Genomic DNA, 17,850 nt, shown 5'->3' with positions numbered 1-17,850 from the left:
CCAGTTCCACACCCATGAGGGCAGACAAGCAGTTATGCCTGATGAAACTGGAAAAAGATCCACTGAACACAACTGCAGTATCATGTTTTTCCAAGATTTCCCTGTAGCACTAGAAACAGCACACAGCCTTTAACTGAGCAAGGCAGCTCCTTAAGGCACACACCACCACTTTAAAAATAGTCATTAGGAAAAAAGCATAATCTTTCACCAGCCAGACAAAGCCCTGAAGCACCCTCAAGAACTGCTTACAAAGATATGCTCTTCAATATGTTATGCAGTATTTAGAATGATTATATGTCCATCATGCAGATATGAGGACACAGGTATTCTTCTGCTCACCTGTAAACTGGCATAAATATGAATGGACCCAAACAGTTTGGGTCTAAATCAATGGATACTGAGCTCCTTTTTTAACGAGATAGAGATGACAAACCAAAAATCACATTTCTGCTTCAAATATTTTAACCATTGTCCTTTCCCAAGGGCCCTATGTGGGGTAGGGAGGAGCTCCACTGTGTGCTTGCCAGGGAAAAAAACCATGGAGTCTTTGGGAGGATTACAACAGAGGGCTTTTGCTAGTTGTAGTTTCAGAGCATCTAGTCCTTGCTCTCTAAGTCTTAAAGGTGGCCTGGAAACACAATGAACATTTCATTGCCTTTAACAATACATGATGAGTTCCCCCACTAGCCAGACTCAGAACATATTAACAAGTTAAAATTCACTTTTCCTTTGTACTTTTAGTCCCAAAATGTCCATCCTTTCCTGAGGGCTATCTGTTATGATACCCCAGCATGCACCATGCTGTGACATCACAGCTTTCACAACACCCCACTGTGGTTTGCAGTGAGTTTGCATACTTTTGTAAACACTCTCAGTACATTACACACACACAAATGATTATTGTTCAGAACTCAGCATCTCTTCTTTATTCACAAGTGACAACATAAGCCTATGTCTGAGTTTCCTCCTGAGCTGGCTGCTCTTAAAGATTCTCTATTCTTGTCTTTCTCCCTAGCTTTTCTTTCCTTTCTACCCTTCAGGTGGAGGCAATGAGATCCACCTGGTCTTGCTGCCAAACCACAGTGGGGGAAATTACTGTCTAGAATGCAGTTGCAAGTGTGAATTCACATAACACATCTGAACTGACTCAGGAAGATAAAAGCCTCATTGACATATACCATTCAGTTGGAAGGGCAAGGTAATAAAAGCCAGTGCTTTAGGAAATGAAAGTTTTAGACTTCTGACAAAACTTATTTTAAGGGCATTGGGTGAATGCAAATACTGTAAAAATTATTAGCTTGAGAAAAATGTTATATCCCAAAGCTGTACCATTTTAAAAGTGATATGACAGTTATTTCACAAAAAAACTATATCCCTCCAGCCAAGATGAATACATTACCAGGATTGCTTCTGTAAATGCTAACCCTGCCAAATCTCCTTCCAAGGGATTACACATTAATTAATTTTTAATTCAATAAAATTAGTTTCCTTACTTGCAATTTATCTTCTGTGAATGCAAATCCACTGTTCCATCAGGCTTGGAACTGCTGGGTTTTCCATCTTTTCCACGTCTCTATGCAGGCAAGAGGTTCCTCTTTTCTCCCCTACTAGTGCAATCTGCCTAGCAGCACCCTCTAAAGGCACAGGATTAAATTGCATGACCTTTCTCCCCCAGGCCATACTGCCAAAGCTAAAAAGAATGCTGGGGGTGGGAGGGAGACCCCTAGAAAAAAATCAAACCGATTAGATGCCGAACTGTATTCTGTATGGGAAAAATGGGGCTGGGGAAGCAAGAAATAAAAGCAGGTTTGTAAGACCCAGAAGATAAGGATCTTACCCTCTCCATTCAGCCATACTGAAATTGCTGAATACCACCCAGGGTGAAACAGAGCAGGGAATTCCCATTCAGAGAAGATAGAATTACAGGTAAGGAAACCAAATCTCTTGCTCTCTAACCATCTCATGGAAACTCCTCCATTACTTCACAGAGTTGGAACTGCTGGGAAGCAACAAGCAGAAAAAAAGCTTCTAACAATGGGGAAGGAAAAGTGAAAGTGTCCAGAGTAGCAACATCATAATATCAAACCTAATAGTACTGAGCAAAATTTTTAAGAGAGGGTCTTTACTGAAGAGCACCGGGGAAGACTGAAGAACTCCATGTCCAAAGGTGGCATCAGATGAAGAAATCATGTCAGTTTTGTAGTGTTCTGTGAATGAAAGTAAGTATCTGCCAGGCAAATTCCATTACAGATGGCTCTGTTTTTCTGTTCAGAAAACAACTGTAACCTTGGTGGAGTCAGCAACTATACTTTCAAAATTATCTCAATTAGAATATGATTTATTCCACCTACAGATACAGAATTTTGAGACTCTGCACCCTTTTTTAGGTTCCACGAATAAAATCTTGGATTTCCTCCAAGGTATTATCAATGTTCTTCCAAGTACTGGATGGTTCAGTCAGTGAGGCAAGCTATCACGTTGCACGATTGCGTCTTCACAAGTATATCGTCTTGTCAGTAGTAGATCTAGATACTCTCTTTTCTCAAGATGACCATCAGGGTGGCCTTTAACTTCAGAACACACAAGGAACAGGTGATAGACTGAAGGGCATTTCCTGAATCAGATAATGGTCATTCCTGATTACAAAGCATAGACATTCATGTCAGTAGGGATGCACTGGGGAGAGGGCTATAGTTCTTGGATCAGTAGAGCTACGACCTCCATCATGAAATCAGTTTTGCACATGAAGACAGACAAATCCAGAGTCAGACAAGATCATCCAGAACTATTTAAATCACCAAGAAGCACATGGAACCCACTCTCTTTTGATGCAACTGGAATCATGGATCTAAGGCATAAATTCTCAACATGGAGGTTGCTACCACACCCCTATACTTTATGACTAGGTGGGAGAGGAGTCCCGAAATGTTCCTCTGCTGTAACATTAGGTTGCTGAATGTAAAACATTGAGAACTGCTCCAGAGAAAAGGTTGTTCACTACACAGTTCAGAAAGCCTTATCTTTTCATTCAGTCTTAAAGGAAGAGGAGACAAAAGTTTCAAGATGGAGTGGTTCTTGAAAGACTACGAGAAGCCTTGTTTATGAATCTTGATACTTGCTGGAAGTAGTAACAGATCACATTAAAAAGAAAGTTCTGAACCCAACCTGGGCACTAAAGAAACGTGGGTCTGAACTAATAGGGCTTCACTCTCTAGTTCATATTGTGGAAGGATTTCCTCACCCCAGTGTACTGAAAGAGTTTAAGAGAGCTGTGGTTCTGGTACGGCTAGAAGTTGTAGTTGTGGCAAAATTACCTGAAACTCCCTTGAATGTCTTTTGACAATGGATGGTTAAGCATAATTTTATTTGGGTCTGGGGAGTCCTTAAGGATATTTTTTAAGATAAGTTATTTTGTTTTGTTATTTTAAAAAAGGGGCCCACTGAAGAGTTTTACCCTGTTCAAAGATGTCTGAGCCAAGTTGCCTCTGGAAATAGTGTTTATATCTAAAGCCCAGAGCCATGATGTGGCAGAGAAGAGATTTGGTGATATTACACAAGTCACAGGAAAATTAATATAATCTTAATAGAACACATCTTCCCTTTAGTCTCCCTTGATTTTTGAGAGCACCAGACGATGCAGGAGATACACAGAGCTATTTTGAACCAGTATCACATGTACCATGGCAGCACATAAAGAAATGGAAGATTAAAGGTCCTATTTCAATTCTTGCAGATGACTCAAATAGGGGCTGTCAGAGTTCAGGACAACTCAGTGATCCAGCAAGGGCACCCACTCTCAGCTGTCCAGCTCCCCAGCCATTGCCTTTCTTGGGTGGAGACCCACGTCTCATTCCCTTCTGACTGGGGAATTTCCAGGCTGCACAGTTTCCTGCCTTCACTGTGGTATTACCAGCAGAGACAGGCTACTTGCTTTATCTTCAGAGATAGTTAACAGTCTGACAGCCCTCAGTTCTAGATACCACACAGCTCTTTCAGTGCAAGCTTATTTTAGTCCTAGCACTACAGAGAAATCATTATAAACAATAAAAGAACCTACATGCATGCTAGTAAGCTTACCAGAGATCAAGAGATCATCCCGATTCTAACATGGACTCTGGCAGGAGCAGTCCTTCAATGCCTTACAAAGGGAGTCTTTTCTATAGTCACAATTTCATAAAAGTCTCCGTTCAGAACTAGTAACCAGTTTTATGGGCCCCAGTAAGCCAAGTCCTTCCAATCCTTCTCTCACGATTGGATAAGAGGTCCTGTCTGTATGACGGATAAGGAAGAAGGCCCTGACCCAGTTTAAAATGAGGCTATTCATCCAAAAACCTCTTCTTTGTCTGTTGGTCCCTGGAGAATCCGTTTTGAACTAGTATATGTGCACCTCTCCAGGAGGATAGGTTCAAAGGGCCGATAACGGAGGAATTACATGAGCACCTCCTCCATAACACATACACAACTGCATTTTAATACAATGGACCCTCAGGTATTAAACCTAATCCAATAAAGTTTAATTTAATTCAATAAAGTTTATCTTAATTCAATAAGATTTGTCCAGGATATTAACAGTTAATATCTAGCTAATTTTGGTTTCTACACCTTGTGAGTGCATCTCAAAGAATCCCTGTAATCAAAGTATTTTAAAAGTCAGGCTTAACATTTTATCCATTTATTCCTGAATAATAAACTCACCTGAATTCTCTTTTCTTTACAATCTGTTGTTTCATTAAGAAAAAAGTCACAAAAGGTTATGAAATTGTTATCATTTATTGAACTTCAAAAAATTGCTGCATCACTGACCTTTATTATGCCTAGTGCTTGATACTAAAATCAATCCAACCTCATCTGCATTTTGCCTGGAAGGCAAATACAACCCTAGTATTTATTTCCAAATTCTGAAGGGCTTTGGTGGCATTGTAATCATGCTTTTTAATGGAACTATGACAAAAATGCTAATAAATATGACTTAGTTCCCTGTTTAGGAACCAATCTGCTATGTACATGCTTAACTTTATGCACTGGCTATGTCTACACTTCATAGAATCATAGAATATCAGGGTTGAAAGGGACCTAGGAGCTAGGGGTATGATTCCCAGCTTGTGAAGACTCTCGCACTAGCTCTCTTTGAGCTGTGGTAGGCACAGCACAGTGGCGACCAGCAGGACATGATAGCCGCACCAAGTATATACTAATTTGGTCCAGGCAGATTTGTAACTGGGGTAGCTAGCCCGTGCCACCACCGTGTATTGTGTTACACAGTCACACTACTATTTATAGTGTGCTAACTCGATCAGAGCTAGAACGGGTATGTCTGTGCAAACTGGGAATTGCACCCCTATCCACAACTGTAGGTGTAGCCACTGTGAATAGGTCCCCTGAACTCAATGGAACTTCTACATGCATTACCCTTTGCTGAACTGGGGCCTTATTTATTTGGGGATAGGAAAATGCTTGATAAACAAAGGCTATTTTCTATTTAGTTTACTATTGTATTATGATTTTGGTTTACTCTGAATAGATACTTATGGTGATACATAATACAACATAGTATGTTACTCGTTTCTTGTACAGCTAATTAGAATTACAATTCTTAAAGCACAATAAAGCCTTCTGGAATATTTTTCTGGAACATTCCAAATGTCAAAAGTTAAACCTATTGGAAGTTTCTTTGGTGTTTTTGGTTTGTTTGGTTTTTTTAAGTCCTCAAACTGCAACAAGCAATTTCCATTATTTAGACTATGAGCTCATATCTATTTAACACTGGGCTGGAGCACAGACTCTCAAGTCTAGGTGCTTGGGTCAGCCTAAGAGCCCAAGCTCCAGCGTCCACACTGCTATTTTTAGCAATTAGCTCCAGCCCAGCTACCATGAGTCTGTGTACCCAGGCCGGGAGACTTGCTCCCACTGCAGTAGAGACACATCCTTTAGTAGCAACAGACAAATAATATAAAACCACACAATGCACTTGCCCCCCAAAACCCTCTCTGAACAGATCCCCTTATGCAACGATTAATATGCAACACGTATCATGTCTCAGCCGAGATTACTAAATAGTTAAAGACCTAAGTCAAGTACTCAGATGTTTTCTGATCTGCAGACATTAGATCCTGTTGCAACAGAGAAGAAGAGACTCCTCAATGAGAAGTTAGGAGAGAGTCAAAACAACGTTGAAGTGGAGATCTTTAATTAAAGTTAGTATGTTGTCTACATTCTGACTTTTCTTGACAGATACTATGGTTTGTGGTATCACCTACCGGTATGATAATTGTTCATAATTGACTTAGTTTACTATGGCAATCCTGAATATAATTCAGTGCTGGCTCTTATCATTTAGGAACGTAGGATTCAAAGGGATCTCATGGGTCATCAAGCCCAGTCTGCTGCTACTGCTGGCAACCCTGACCATGTAATCCAGGGGTTCTCAAACTGGGGGTCGGGACCCCTCAGGGGGTCACGAGGTTATTACATGGGGGGGGCGGTTCGCAAGCTGTCAGCCTCTACTCCAAACCCAGCTTTGCCTCCAGCATTTATAATGGTGTTAAATATATAAAAAAGTGTTTTTAATTTATAAGGGGGGGTTGTACTCAGAGGCTTGCTATGTGAAAGCGGTCACCAGTACAAAAGTTTGAGAATCACTGATGTAATCCCATTCATAAATGTATCAAGCTCCATCTTAAAAGCAATTAGATTTGTTGTTTGCACTACTCCTATTGGAAGGATATTCTAGAATATCACTCTTCTGGTCGTTAGAAATCTTCTAATTTCTAGCCTAAATTTATTCATGGCCAGTTTATATCCATTTGTTCTGGTGCCCACATTGTACTTTGTGCATTGTAAAACAGCTCTTCTTCCTCCCTGGTGTTTACCCCACCAATGTATTTATAGCGACCAATCATATTCCCTCTCAGTCTTTGTTGTGCGAGGCTAAGCAAGCTAAGCTCTTTCAGTCTCCTCTCATAAGGCTTCTTATTCCCCTGATCACCGCAATAGCCCTTTTCTACACCTGTTCTAGTTTGAATTAATCTTTCTTAAACATGATTGATCAGAAGTATACAAAAGATTCCAGATGAGGTCTTATCAATGCCTTGTACCATGGCATGAATTCTTCTCTCTCTCTACTGGAAATACGTTGCCAGAAAGATCATAGGATTTCATGGCCTTTTTATGGCCACACCACATAGATGCCTTAGTCATCCAGTAATCAACTAATACACCCATGTCTTTCTCCTACTCCATTATTTCCAACTGATGAGTCCCTAGTTTCAGAAAATCTTTTTATTAGCTAAGTGCATGACTTTGTACTTTATACTATTAAATGTATTTCCATTTCCATAATTCCATTCCTCAAGATCGTTCAGTTCTTCCTGTATAACATTTCAATCCTCTTCTGTATTGACAATGTCTCCAGACTTTGTGTCATCAGCAAATTTCATTAGTACACTCCTATTTTTGTGCCACAGTCATTAATGAAAATATTAAATGAGATTGATCCCAAGACCGATCCTTGAAGAGCTCCACTAGTAACCTCTCTCCAGAGAGATAGTTATCCTTTCAGTGCAATCCTTTGTCATCTCCCCTTTAGCCAGTCCCTTAGCCATTATACAATTATTATACTAAGCCCCATATGATACTATATCAAATGCACACACTCAGCCATGACATGTGCAGCTGCTAGCTAAAAGATCACTGCACATGCGCACAGCAAAACAAAAAACAAAAAACAAAAAAAGAGTCCAGTAAATTAAATTTCTTGACCAGCAACTGTCAAGAGAGTAGAAAAACTGGCCAGGCCAGTTGAAAAACAGCCAGGTGACGACCCTATTTTCCATGCAGCCGCCTAAAATTGGTTGGTCCATGGCCCGGACGGCCCCCTAGCTATGCAGTCTATGCCAAGCATGGAGATTACAGGAATCTCTCCCAAACTTTCCCCCACCCTGCATTTCCTAGTTTAAAGCTCTTCTTATCAATCATGCCAGCCTTGATCCCAGAAGGTTAGTACCCCATGTACTCAGGATTAGTCTATTAATTGAGAAGAGCCCTCTCTTTCCCTGAATGTTCAAAAACCTTCAGCAAGGATTGGTGCTATGAGTTTGTCTTCATTATCTTACCACACCTTCACCTTCCCTCCCTAAGGACTGGAAGCATTCCACTAAAGAAAATCTTCTGAGCCTCTGCTTCTTTGGGAGTCTTTCCCTAGCCTTGTGCACTCATCCTAGAGCCCTTCCTGCAGGAATGTGGCAGTGTCATAAAACACAACCAGTGGATTTTCCCCCACACCCATCAGGATCCCTTTCAGCCACAGGTCTACATCTCATGTCCTTACTTCTGGCAGATAGCACACCTTTCTGTCCTTTGGATCTGCTCTGGTGACAGGCCTGTCAATTCATGTTAGTAAGGAACCCACAGTCACACAGGCCTGTCTCTTACTAATTTTGGTGTGAATATCAGGTTCCCTCCCAGCTGTTCTTACTTCTGTGGTCCCTTGCTGTCCCCTTTATATCATACTTATCTTTACTATGGCTCCATCCCTAATATCTCCATCATCTCTTCCACTGGGGACTGGTTTCCTTGCTTTCCTTCCTTGCCACCCCATCTTCAGCCTGCTTCTCCTTGTTGTTCTCCAGTGCAGCCCTCCACTCTCTCTCTCTCCTCAACTAGCCTGTCTCTTCCTCTGCCTTGTCATCATGGGTCATGCTCCTCGTCTAGTAGTCTGCCCTCTAGGTCCACTTGTTTGGCAAGGTCAGCAAATCTTGAGCTGTATGTGCAGTCTCCTCTCTCCTTTCCCCCATGATGTCTTTAAATCCCCATCTGAATTCCACCATTATCTCCAGATGCATCTCTAGTCCTCAGATCTTCTCTTCCATGAGCTCTCTCAGGCGACATTTCATACATAAGTAGTTTCTGTCAGAATAATATACATCCTGCAGCTTCTGTGTCCAGTCATCTTCTTTGTCTCCTCTCTTCCTCAGGTCACCTCTAGTGCTACCTCAGTAGCCATCGTCTTCACTTCCTAGTCCCTAGTCTTAAAAATGAAAGGACAAAAATCCACCAAACTCCCCTGCTTTCTGTCCTCTGTTCACTGGCTTATAATCCTTTTGTCTAGGTCAGCCCTGCCCTCATTAAGGCTTGGCAGTTATCTGTCCAACATCAGTGATCAAAGACAGAAAATCTCTAGTGCACACTCATCTGGGAGGCCTCCAGCTCAGTCACAATACAGAGCCCCCAAACAGACTATGCAAAATACAAACAGCAAACAATCTACCAAAAAGCAGACCAAAACAAATTCACTTCCCCCCCAGGAAAAAGGACTCACTCCTTCCTTACTAAGTAAAATCCCTTCCTGACCCCTGATGGTGGCTGGCTGAAACCCTGATGCATGAGCTTTAGAACATAAGACAAACTGGGAGTGAGCCCCTGTGCTTGTGAGCCTTGCCCCTCCCTCCCCACCATCAAAAGTAACCCCATCATACACTCGCAGCCATAAATTTGTCCAGCTCTTTCTTCAAACTAATTAAATTGTTTGCCCCCACAACTTATATTGTTCCAGAAACTCACTCCTTTGATTAGAAACCTTCTTTTACTTTCCAGCCTGAATTTGTTCATTGTTAGTTTATATCCACTTATTCTTGTGCCAGCATTGTCCTTTTGCTTAAATTGCTCTTCACCCTTCTTGGTATTTACTCCCCTAATGTATTTATAAAAAGTAATCATATCCCCTCTCAGTCTTCTTTTGTAAGACTAAATAAGCCAACCTCTTCTAGTCTCCTCTCATAAGATGGGACCTCCATTTTTCTGATCATCCTAGTCGCTCTTCTCTGCACCTGTTCCAGTTTAAATTCATTTTTCTTGAACAGGGTGACCAGAATTGGTTTCCAAACATTACCAGCTTCAAAACACACCATGACAGGGGTTTAGTTCTGGAAGATGTAAAAACTTAAAATAAGGTAATCCCGAGGCAATATAACTAGTTCATTTTGACCTAGGTTGAAAAGATCCAAACTGCAACGTGCGGCGTGCTGATCGGTCAGGGATTGGAGGTCATCACTGTATCTATGACAGGTATTAAATGTAATTAAGAAATATGCATATGTACATTTTTGGCTATTTTCAAATGTAAAATTTTCATCTCTAAAGACACACTTCAGGAAAACTATTTATAGCATGTGGTATACAGTACAGTGTATTGTTAAAGTAGTTATTACATACATTTCCTAGCTGTAAGTATTGAGCATTTGTATTCTCTGAAAATATTAAATATATATATTCCCACTATCATTCTAGAAGTCTACACTGGATAATCTGCAGAATTCACTGACAGATCTGAGACTCTTTTGATCAGTCTCCCTACCAGCGTGGAAACAGATCTGAAAATATAATACACTTCTCAGAATTTATTAGATATAGAACAGTCAGATAGTATTTACTGTTGCAAAACAATAAACAGAATTCTTGGAACTTCTGGCCCAGATAGGAAACCATAAAATATACATTTCTCTTCCATGTACGAACATCACAAAGCATATCTACAAAGAGGCAAACAACTCTACAACATCTTCAATCACAGACTAGCCTGCTGTAATCAAAGTAGAGTTACAAAACGTGAAGATGGAACTTGATGAGACAGCAGGGCTGGAAAGACTAGAAACACACAGTTTCCGTGGGGACTTCATGAATTGTACTGCACACAATTGAGCTCTGACTCAAAAACTGTATGTGAATGTGACCTTGACAGATTCAAAGAATGTGACATTTTTAATAGAGTATGTTGTAACTAGTGGCTACCTTCGTACAAAATAAAACTTTCTGTAACCACATGTTGAAATCCCAGCAGGGTGTACAAAGGGTTTATTTTTCTAGAATAATTAACTGCATTTCTTGCAATATATTGTGCCTTTCAAATGAGAGCTTAATAAAAACAGAGATGTTGAGTAGCCATTAAAAAAACTTTCATAAGATTGTTAAAAAAAAAAAAGCAAACCCAACTTCTCAATATACTTGCTTAAGTTTTCTCCCCCATATCCCAGACCCCTACTGTTATGCAGCATGCTGTGTGCTATTTTTGTCACCAAGTATGCAATCTTCTACCTCAAAGGTGGCTTCACTGCAGTAGTGTTTTGGGACTATATAACTTTCAAAGCAATATAGGACCCTTTGCTCTATAAATGTAAAAGATTACTACTACTGTGTAAATAGAAGAAAACCATGCTAAAAGGTAGTTGCTTTACACTTTTGCTTTTCTTAAACGGATTTGAAGTTTGGAATTTCCAGTTTATTAATAAAATGGCAGAACTAAAAGATATTGTACCATATATTTCTCAAAGATTTCCCATGCATTATACCTACAAAAGCATACATCTATTTTCAAAAGAGCAACGGTTAAGCCTAAAACCATTTTCTCAAGTGTTTTACTTGCTAATTTTATGGATTAACAACTTAGGGCAGGGATCATATCTTCAGTCTTCCTACATATATGCCTATGGCCCATAGACAAATGATAACTAAATAACAACAAGTGACATCCACAAGCTTTTTATGTATGACTGTTAAACAAAATGGTCTCACCTCTATTTCATCCCATTTTAGATCGACAACTTTTTGTCCTGCTTTTGGCTGCCAAGTAGGTAATGTCACAGTTGCTCTTGAATGGGGTAAAACAATGTCAGGTTCCAAGGTTGCTGATACTGGCCTGATTTGTCTTGGTGGCAGTGACTCTGCCCATCCAGAGACTGGAAGGCCGTGAAATGAGCGTTCACAGTTTGTACCTTCATAGCCTTCATTACACAAACAGAGGTAGCCATCACCGTTACTGCTGCAGTTACCATGGTGACAAGGGTTGCTGGCACAAGGATCTGAAACAAACTGAGAAAAAAAAACATCTGGGTTAATTACTTCATACAAAAGATTTACTTCTGCATTTTACAAATGCCATAAAACAGGATTTATTTTTCCAATATTTAGCTTCCACAAAATATATTTATGGGTCAAAATTCATCCCCGATATAAATTCAATGATTTTAGAGGATAAAAAAACAGGGATTAATATGGTCCGTTATTCCAAGGTCAATGAACACAGGTTCATTGATGATAGGCTTACAGAGAAGTAGTAAATAAAACAGTAGTGTCAGCAGTGTTCAAATTATGTAGTTTGCAACTGTGACGGGGTCGCTCCTGTGCTCGCAACAATCAACTGCTGGGTTTCTGGTTGGATGGAAAAGACAAAAGGATTTTATATTCAGGTGGGGCATCACCTGCAGCAGTCTTACTCAGCAACAACAGACATATCATGGGAGCAAATCAAAACAATAGCCCCACATCAGGCCTACCTTGCCTCAGGGAGGCTCAGGTAGGCAAGTCTCTAGTCAGCTCCGACCAGAGCTAGGCTCCTCTCATGGAGAGCAGGTAGTTATCCCTCCTGCCCAGCTAGTATCTAGCTAAGCTGGAATTTCCCCTTTTAACCCTTCCCTCTAAGCCCGACATCTATTGCCGATGTAGCAGGACGGGGCCGACTAAGCCCATAGCAGTTCACTGACTCTTTTCCTGGCAGTATGGGATTCATATACCACATCATTGTAATCCTCATAGGAAGGTCTGATGGTAACCTCTCCTGGTGATGTTTTCTAAAAGTGTCTGCCATTTGGTGTAATCTAGTACATTCCAAAGGCCAAACCAAAGAAACCAACAGTATATTTATGAAACAAGAATAAAGAGCAATTTCTAGCATGAATAGTTTAGCAGCAAGCAAAGAAGGGGCTCCGCTGCATAAGAGAGATGGGAAGACCACTAATATTTATTAAAGAAAAGATTTAATTTTTTAATTTTTATGAACCTGCTTCAAAAAAAAATAAAGGTGTCTTCTTTAGTATCGAAGTCTGCCATGCAGGTTACAAAATTTAGTTTAATTGAATCAGGAGCTAAGAAAGTATTACATGGAAATGGTTTTAGAAGAGATTAAATAAAGAAATCTAGGTCTTCTGCTCTCCTTTAACTTGTTAAATATAGAAGAAATTCAAGAAAATAGGAAAATTCCACTACATATATCATCAAACTTTTTTTACAACTATTATTTTTTATTTGCAAAATTACTTCCCTACCATAATGACAGGTTTCAGAGTAACAGCCGTGTTAGTCTGTATTCACAAAAAGAAAAGGTCTCTAAGTCTCTAAGGTGCCACAAGTACTCCTTCCCTACCATAAATACATCATGTTCTCTTTTGGTTTGAAAACTTATTAAAATCAGAACATCCGATATTAGACCACCCTAGCTGATAAACCAAATCCCGCAGCATGTCAGTGTCTTGTCAGAATTAGCAGCGTGCTTACACCTGTGCCAATACGTCACAGCAAATGTATCTCAATACCACTGTCTCTTTTGCAGTCTTGTGGCAATACACAAAATGACAGTTCTAGGGTAGTTCTAATTCCATCTAAGGTTTTTTTCTAGTGCTTTACACTAAAGTAAAGGCTTGAATGTATTCCTCTTATCAATATTTGTTTTTCTTGATTCCATCACAGTCTGTTTCTCTGAAGTCAATTTTATTAATCATTTCTTCAACATCACCAAAATGCCATGCCAAATCTCTTGGGAAACCAACAATGCTTATGGTGCAGGATGACAAACAGTTTCAATCAAAGAATAGAATCAACCAGTATACTGGCAACAATTTTTGATTAAGACACAAAACTTATTGGGAAGAATATTTTTGTTAAGTAGAAGCTGGCCAGAACTTGAAATCTCTATAATGTGTCAAAACAGGGACATAGCTTTTGGAACTCCCAAACCTGGAGATCGGAAATCTGGATCTGAATCTGTCCCTTTCCCAATTTAAAGGTGTTCAGAATCCACGGAGATAGATTCATGGTGCAAATTTGGATCTAGTTCTAGATTTGGGGGTTCTGTTTACCCTGCATCTCTGGTTTTAAGGGAATACAGTACTTGTAAAAGAGGTCAGGTGGACAGTCGGAGAAGAAAAGAAAAAAATAATAATATTGAGCATTTTTCCATCTGTAGATTTTCAAAGCCCTTACAACAAGTGGGACCTATCGTAGTCTCCAATTTAAATATGAGGAAACTGAAGCACAGGAGGTGAAGTGACTTGCCTGAGGTCACACAATAGGTCACGGATTGAGGTAGGAATTGAAGCCAGGCCAGATTCCTGTTCTGGCAGCCCAGTCCCCGGATTCCATTGCTTCTTCTGTTAGGTATTGCACCATCAGTAGCAGTGAAAGCTTCCTCACAGCACCCCATTTAAGTATTTCAACCCTTAGCTGAAGGTAAGTCGAGTTTGTATGGCACAACTCTGTGATGTTGGCAGACCAGGTGCCAGCTCATGCCAAGCCCCAAGCGTCACTGCTGGAAACCAGTCTTGTTTACCTGTGAGTTAGCATTATCAAAATAGATATTAGATGTTAAGTTGATAAGAATGTGTTTATTGTTTAGACTTCATAAAATACTTGATGCTGCATGTATTGATCTCACTTCTAACCTCTGTAGCCCATGGTTTAAAGTTATATTGAGTGTTTGCATTGTAAACCTCTGTAATTCTGACTCACCAAACAGGAAATGAAGCATTAATAAAGGTACAGGACTTGACCTGCATACAAGATGGCCCACTGAAGACCAGTGGGGTATTTTGCAGCATCAAAGGAGAGAGACCCTGTTGATTGCATTCCTAACTCCCTCCAGGAAGGAGAGATCTATGCATGAATTAATCCCATCAGTCTGGAAGCTGGAGTGGAGGGGATAAAAATCCCTGACAAGGAGAAATTGAATCTCTTTCATGCTGTCTGGATTCTGAGGGGAAAAGATTCCTAAACATTAGCAAAGAGATCCACATGTTGCTTGGCATGGGTTAGCCCTGAAAGACATTTTGAATTGACAGATTATTACAACTGTCACTTTTTAAATCACAGATTGAAATTCCTTTGTGTAGATATGCTTGCTTGCTTTAACCTGTAAATAATTCTTATGTCTGTTTCCTAGTTAATAAAACTGTAGTTAGTTTATTACAGGATTGGCTACAAGCATTGTCTTTGGTGTGTGATCTAAGGTACAAATTGATCTGGGGTGAGCGACTGGTCTCTTGGAACTGGGAGCAATCTGAATATTGAGTGACCTTTGGTGTAAGTGACTATTTGTCACATAGTCCTAGGTGGTAAAATCACCTGGAGTGTCCAAGGGTACTGTCTGTGACTCCATTGTAAGATTACTGTAGTACTTTGGGAGTTCACATTTGTTACTGGGTTGGTGAAATCTAACAACAGTACATACAACCAGTTTGGGGCATCTGCCCTGCTTTCTGATAGTCCCCCCTGAGGTTAGCACTCTTTGTCGTGAGCTACTCCAGACAAACTCCCTCAATGCTGGAGGCCTCCTTCATCCCAAGGAAGATCTGACCTATGTGGGAGACACTGCCATTGTTGATCTACTTGTGGATCTTTATCAGGCCCCTGGTCAGGATTATCCTTTCTGGAAGCATCATTTCTACTCTCATCCACAAGGGAAAGAAACAGCGTAGCAATGAAAGGATCCCAAGTCTCTAATCCCAGCTTGGCTCCAGAAATAAAAGGAGCAGCAGTGTACAGACTCTGGGGACATATGCATAGATAAGAGACATCAGTTCCCACCACGTGGTTCCAAAAGTGTCCCTTTCTCTTCCCAGGCTCTGATCCCAGTGCCACAGACAAGAACAGAACTTATAAGACCTACTATTGAAGGAGTGGAGCTTTGCAACGAAGGATATCTTTGAAATAAGCAACAATGCAAAATGCCTCTGGTGTTGTGTCAGACCAAGGACTGATAAATTCAATCACAAATACATTACTGTTAAAATTAAACAAAAGACTTATTTATACTTTTTCACTGATTCCACTTGTCATCAAAGTTGTGAGAAGACAAATCTTTGGTCATAATGATTGCCCTGGTGTGAGCTAAACAATGTATTGGTACTCTGTTCTCCTGACTCTCTCATGGGACCGTCCTTATCCTTTACCAGTGTCATCAGACCTCCTGGAGAAATAAAATGGTTTCATTCTACATCCCAATCCAGAACCATTCCCCTCAGAACCTGGATTATGGAATCCTGACTAACTCTGCCCTAGCCTCTTCTGCAGAATTGCAGGAAATCTTACCAGTTTGGAAGCCATCTACACTGAACCATTATTCTCAGATTTGGGAAAGATTTTCCCTAAGGGGAGTAGAAAGCAATCTGCCTCTGCGTTCTCATAGAATATCAGGTTGGAAGGGACCTCAGGAAGTCATCTAGTCCAACCCCCTCCTCAAAGCAGGATCAATCCCCAATTTTTGCCCCAGATCTTTAAATTGCCCCCTCAAATATTGAACTCACAACCCTGGGTTTAAGCAGGCCAATGCTCAAACCACTGCACTATTCCTTCTGTTTCTATATAATCTATTTTGGACTATTTTCAGTACATACAATCTTTCAATCTCTCTGTCTACAGCCAACATGCATTTGTCTGCCATCTCAGAATACCATCCATTGATAACTCCACTGTGTTCCATTAGGGACTGCAGTAAAGGACTGGTGAATTTACCTTCACTGATCCATGAGTTTGTCCCAATCTGCGATCTAAACCTGACAAAGTCAATTAATGTGTCCTTTGAGCACTTAAACTTCAAATCACATGAGGGACAAATGTGACCCCAATGGACACTACTTTCCAGAAAGTTCTTGAAGTACAGTGACACCAGGGACACTGAAGTGATTAATTAGCTAATTTTTGTAGAACACTTTGAATGCGTAATACTTCACATATTAAGCATTTTTATTATTGTATTCTGCGTGCGGGCTGGAAAATCCTGGCTGATGCATGGCACATCAGCAGGAAAACCACAAAAGAGTTGTTTCTGTAACTGCCATAGGGGATTACATTTTTACATTTGCAGTAAACTGAAGCAATGAAGCTCTGCATGCTTTAAACTAATGCTGCTGCAGTTTTCAGTTGTTAGAAAACATGGAAAGATTTCTATATGGTTAGGGTCAAACTAACTCTCCATGAGATTTATACCCTATGCTGCTATCATATTACTTGTTTTTCTTACAGAAAATTCTGCCGGTTCACTTATTTACAGTAATTCTAATACTGATGCACAATTGTTGCGTTGGGCTTTTGAGAAAAAACTTGTTTTACTTTTCAGTGTATGGAAGGAAACAACCTCACTATTGTTTCTTTTATTTATGATCATTTGTACCTTTTGTTTCTTGCTAGATATACCATGGACCCAAGACACATTATATCCCAAACTCCAGTTGTTTGACAGCTACATTACATTTCACTCCCCAGCATTCCCTTTGGAATATACCAGGATGATTTTAGAGTAAGGGTTTCATACCTGTGTATCTTTTGTAGCACTGAGACTCCAATACCATTTATGTGAAAAGCAACAGCAGAGTGACAGTAACAGAAGTAAACCGTTTTCTAGGAATTGTGGGAAATAAATAAGAATCTCAGCCAACTCAAAACAGATATGCTCATTTAGCTCACTACAATCACCACCAAACTATTAGGATTAGTTTTAATCAAATTTCTCAGTTATTTTCAAGTATTTATTGTGTATATGCCTATTTAAGGAGGTACACTGAGGTTCCTGTTTCAGAGTATCTGGTAGTCTAAACTATCTTCTTCGTTTAATCTCATACTTCAGCTTGTATCTCTGATTCCACCTCATGGATATCTTGTCATCTCAAACTGAACATGGCCAGAACCAAACTCCTTAACTCTTCTCCGAAATCTTTTCCATTTGTGGTGAGATATCTCCATATTGAAGCAAAAACAGTATCTATAAATTATTATAACATATTCTTATGTTAGATCATTACAAACTTGCCT

The 17,850-nt window shown here is 40.1% G+C and overlaps 1 protein-coding gene across 1 annotated transcript in view; it reads right to left on the bottom strand.

Annotated features, from left to right (window-relative positions):
- The window catches only part of DNER (delta/notch like EGF repeat containing), a 279,726-nt gene that overhangs the window by 136,995 nt on the left and 124,881 nt on the right, over nucleotides 1–17,850 (bottom strand). Inside the window, exon 2 of the mRNA XM_084639188.1 lies at nucleotides 11,566–11,862. Coding sequence (XP_084495314.1) covers nucleotides 11,566–11,862 — 297 coding nt within the window. The remainder of the gene's footprint in view (nucleotides 1–11,565; nucleotides 11,863–17,850) is intronic.

The sequence above is a fragment of the Lepidochelys olivacea genome (assembly GCF_965140295.1).
Source record: "Lepidochelys olivacea isolate rLepOli2 genome assembly, chromosome: 9".
Classification (NCBI taxonomy): Eukaryota; Metazoa; Chordata; order Testudines; family Cheloniidae; genus Lepidochelys; species Lepidochelys olivacea.
Note: the sequence above shows the minus strand (reverse complement) of the source record. Positions and strands in the feature narration are given on the sequence as shown.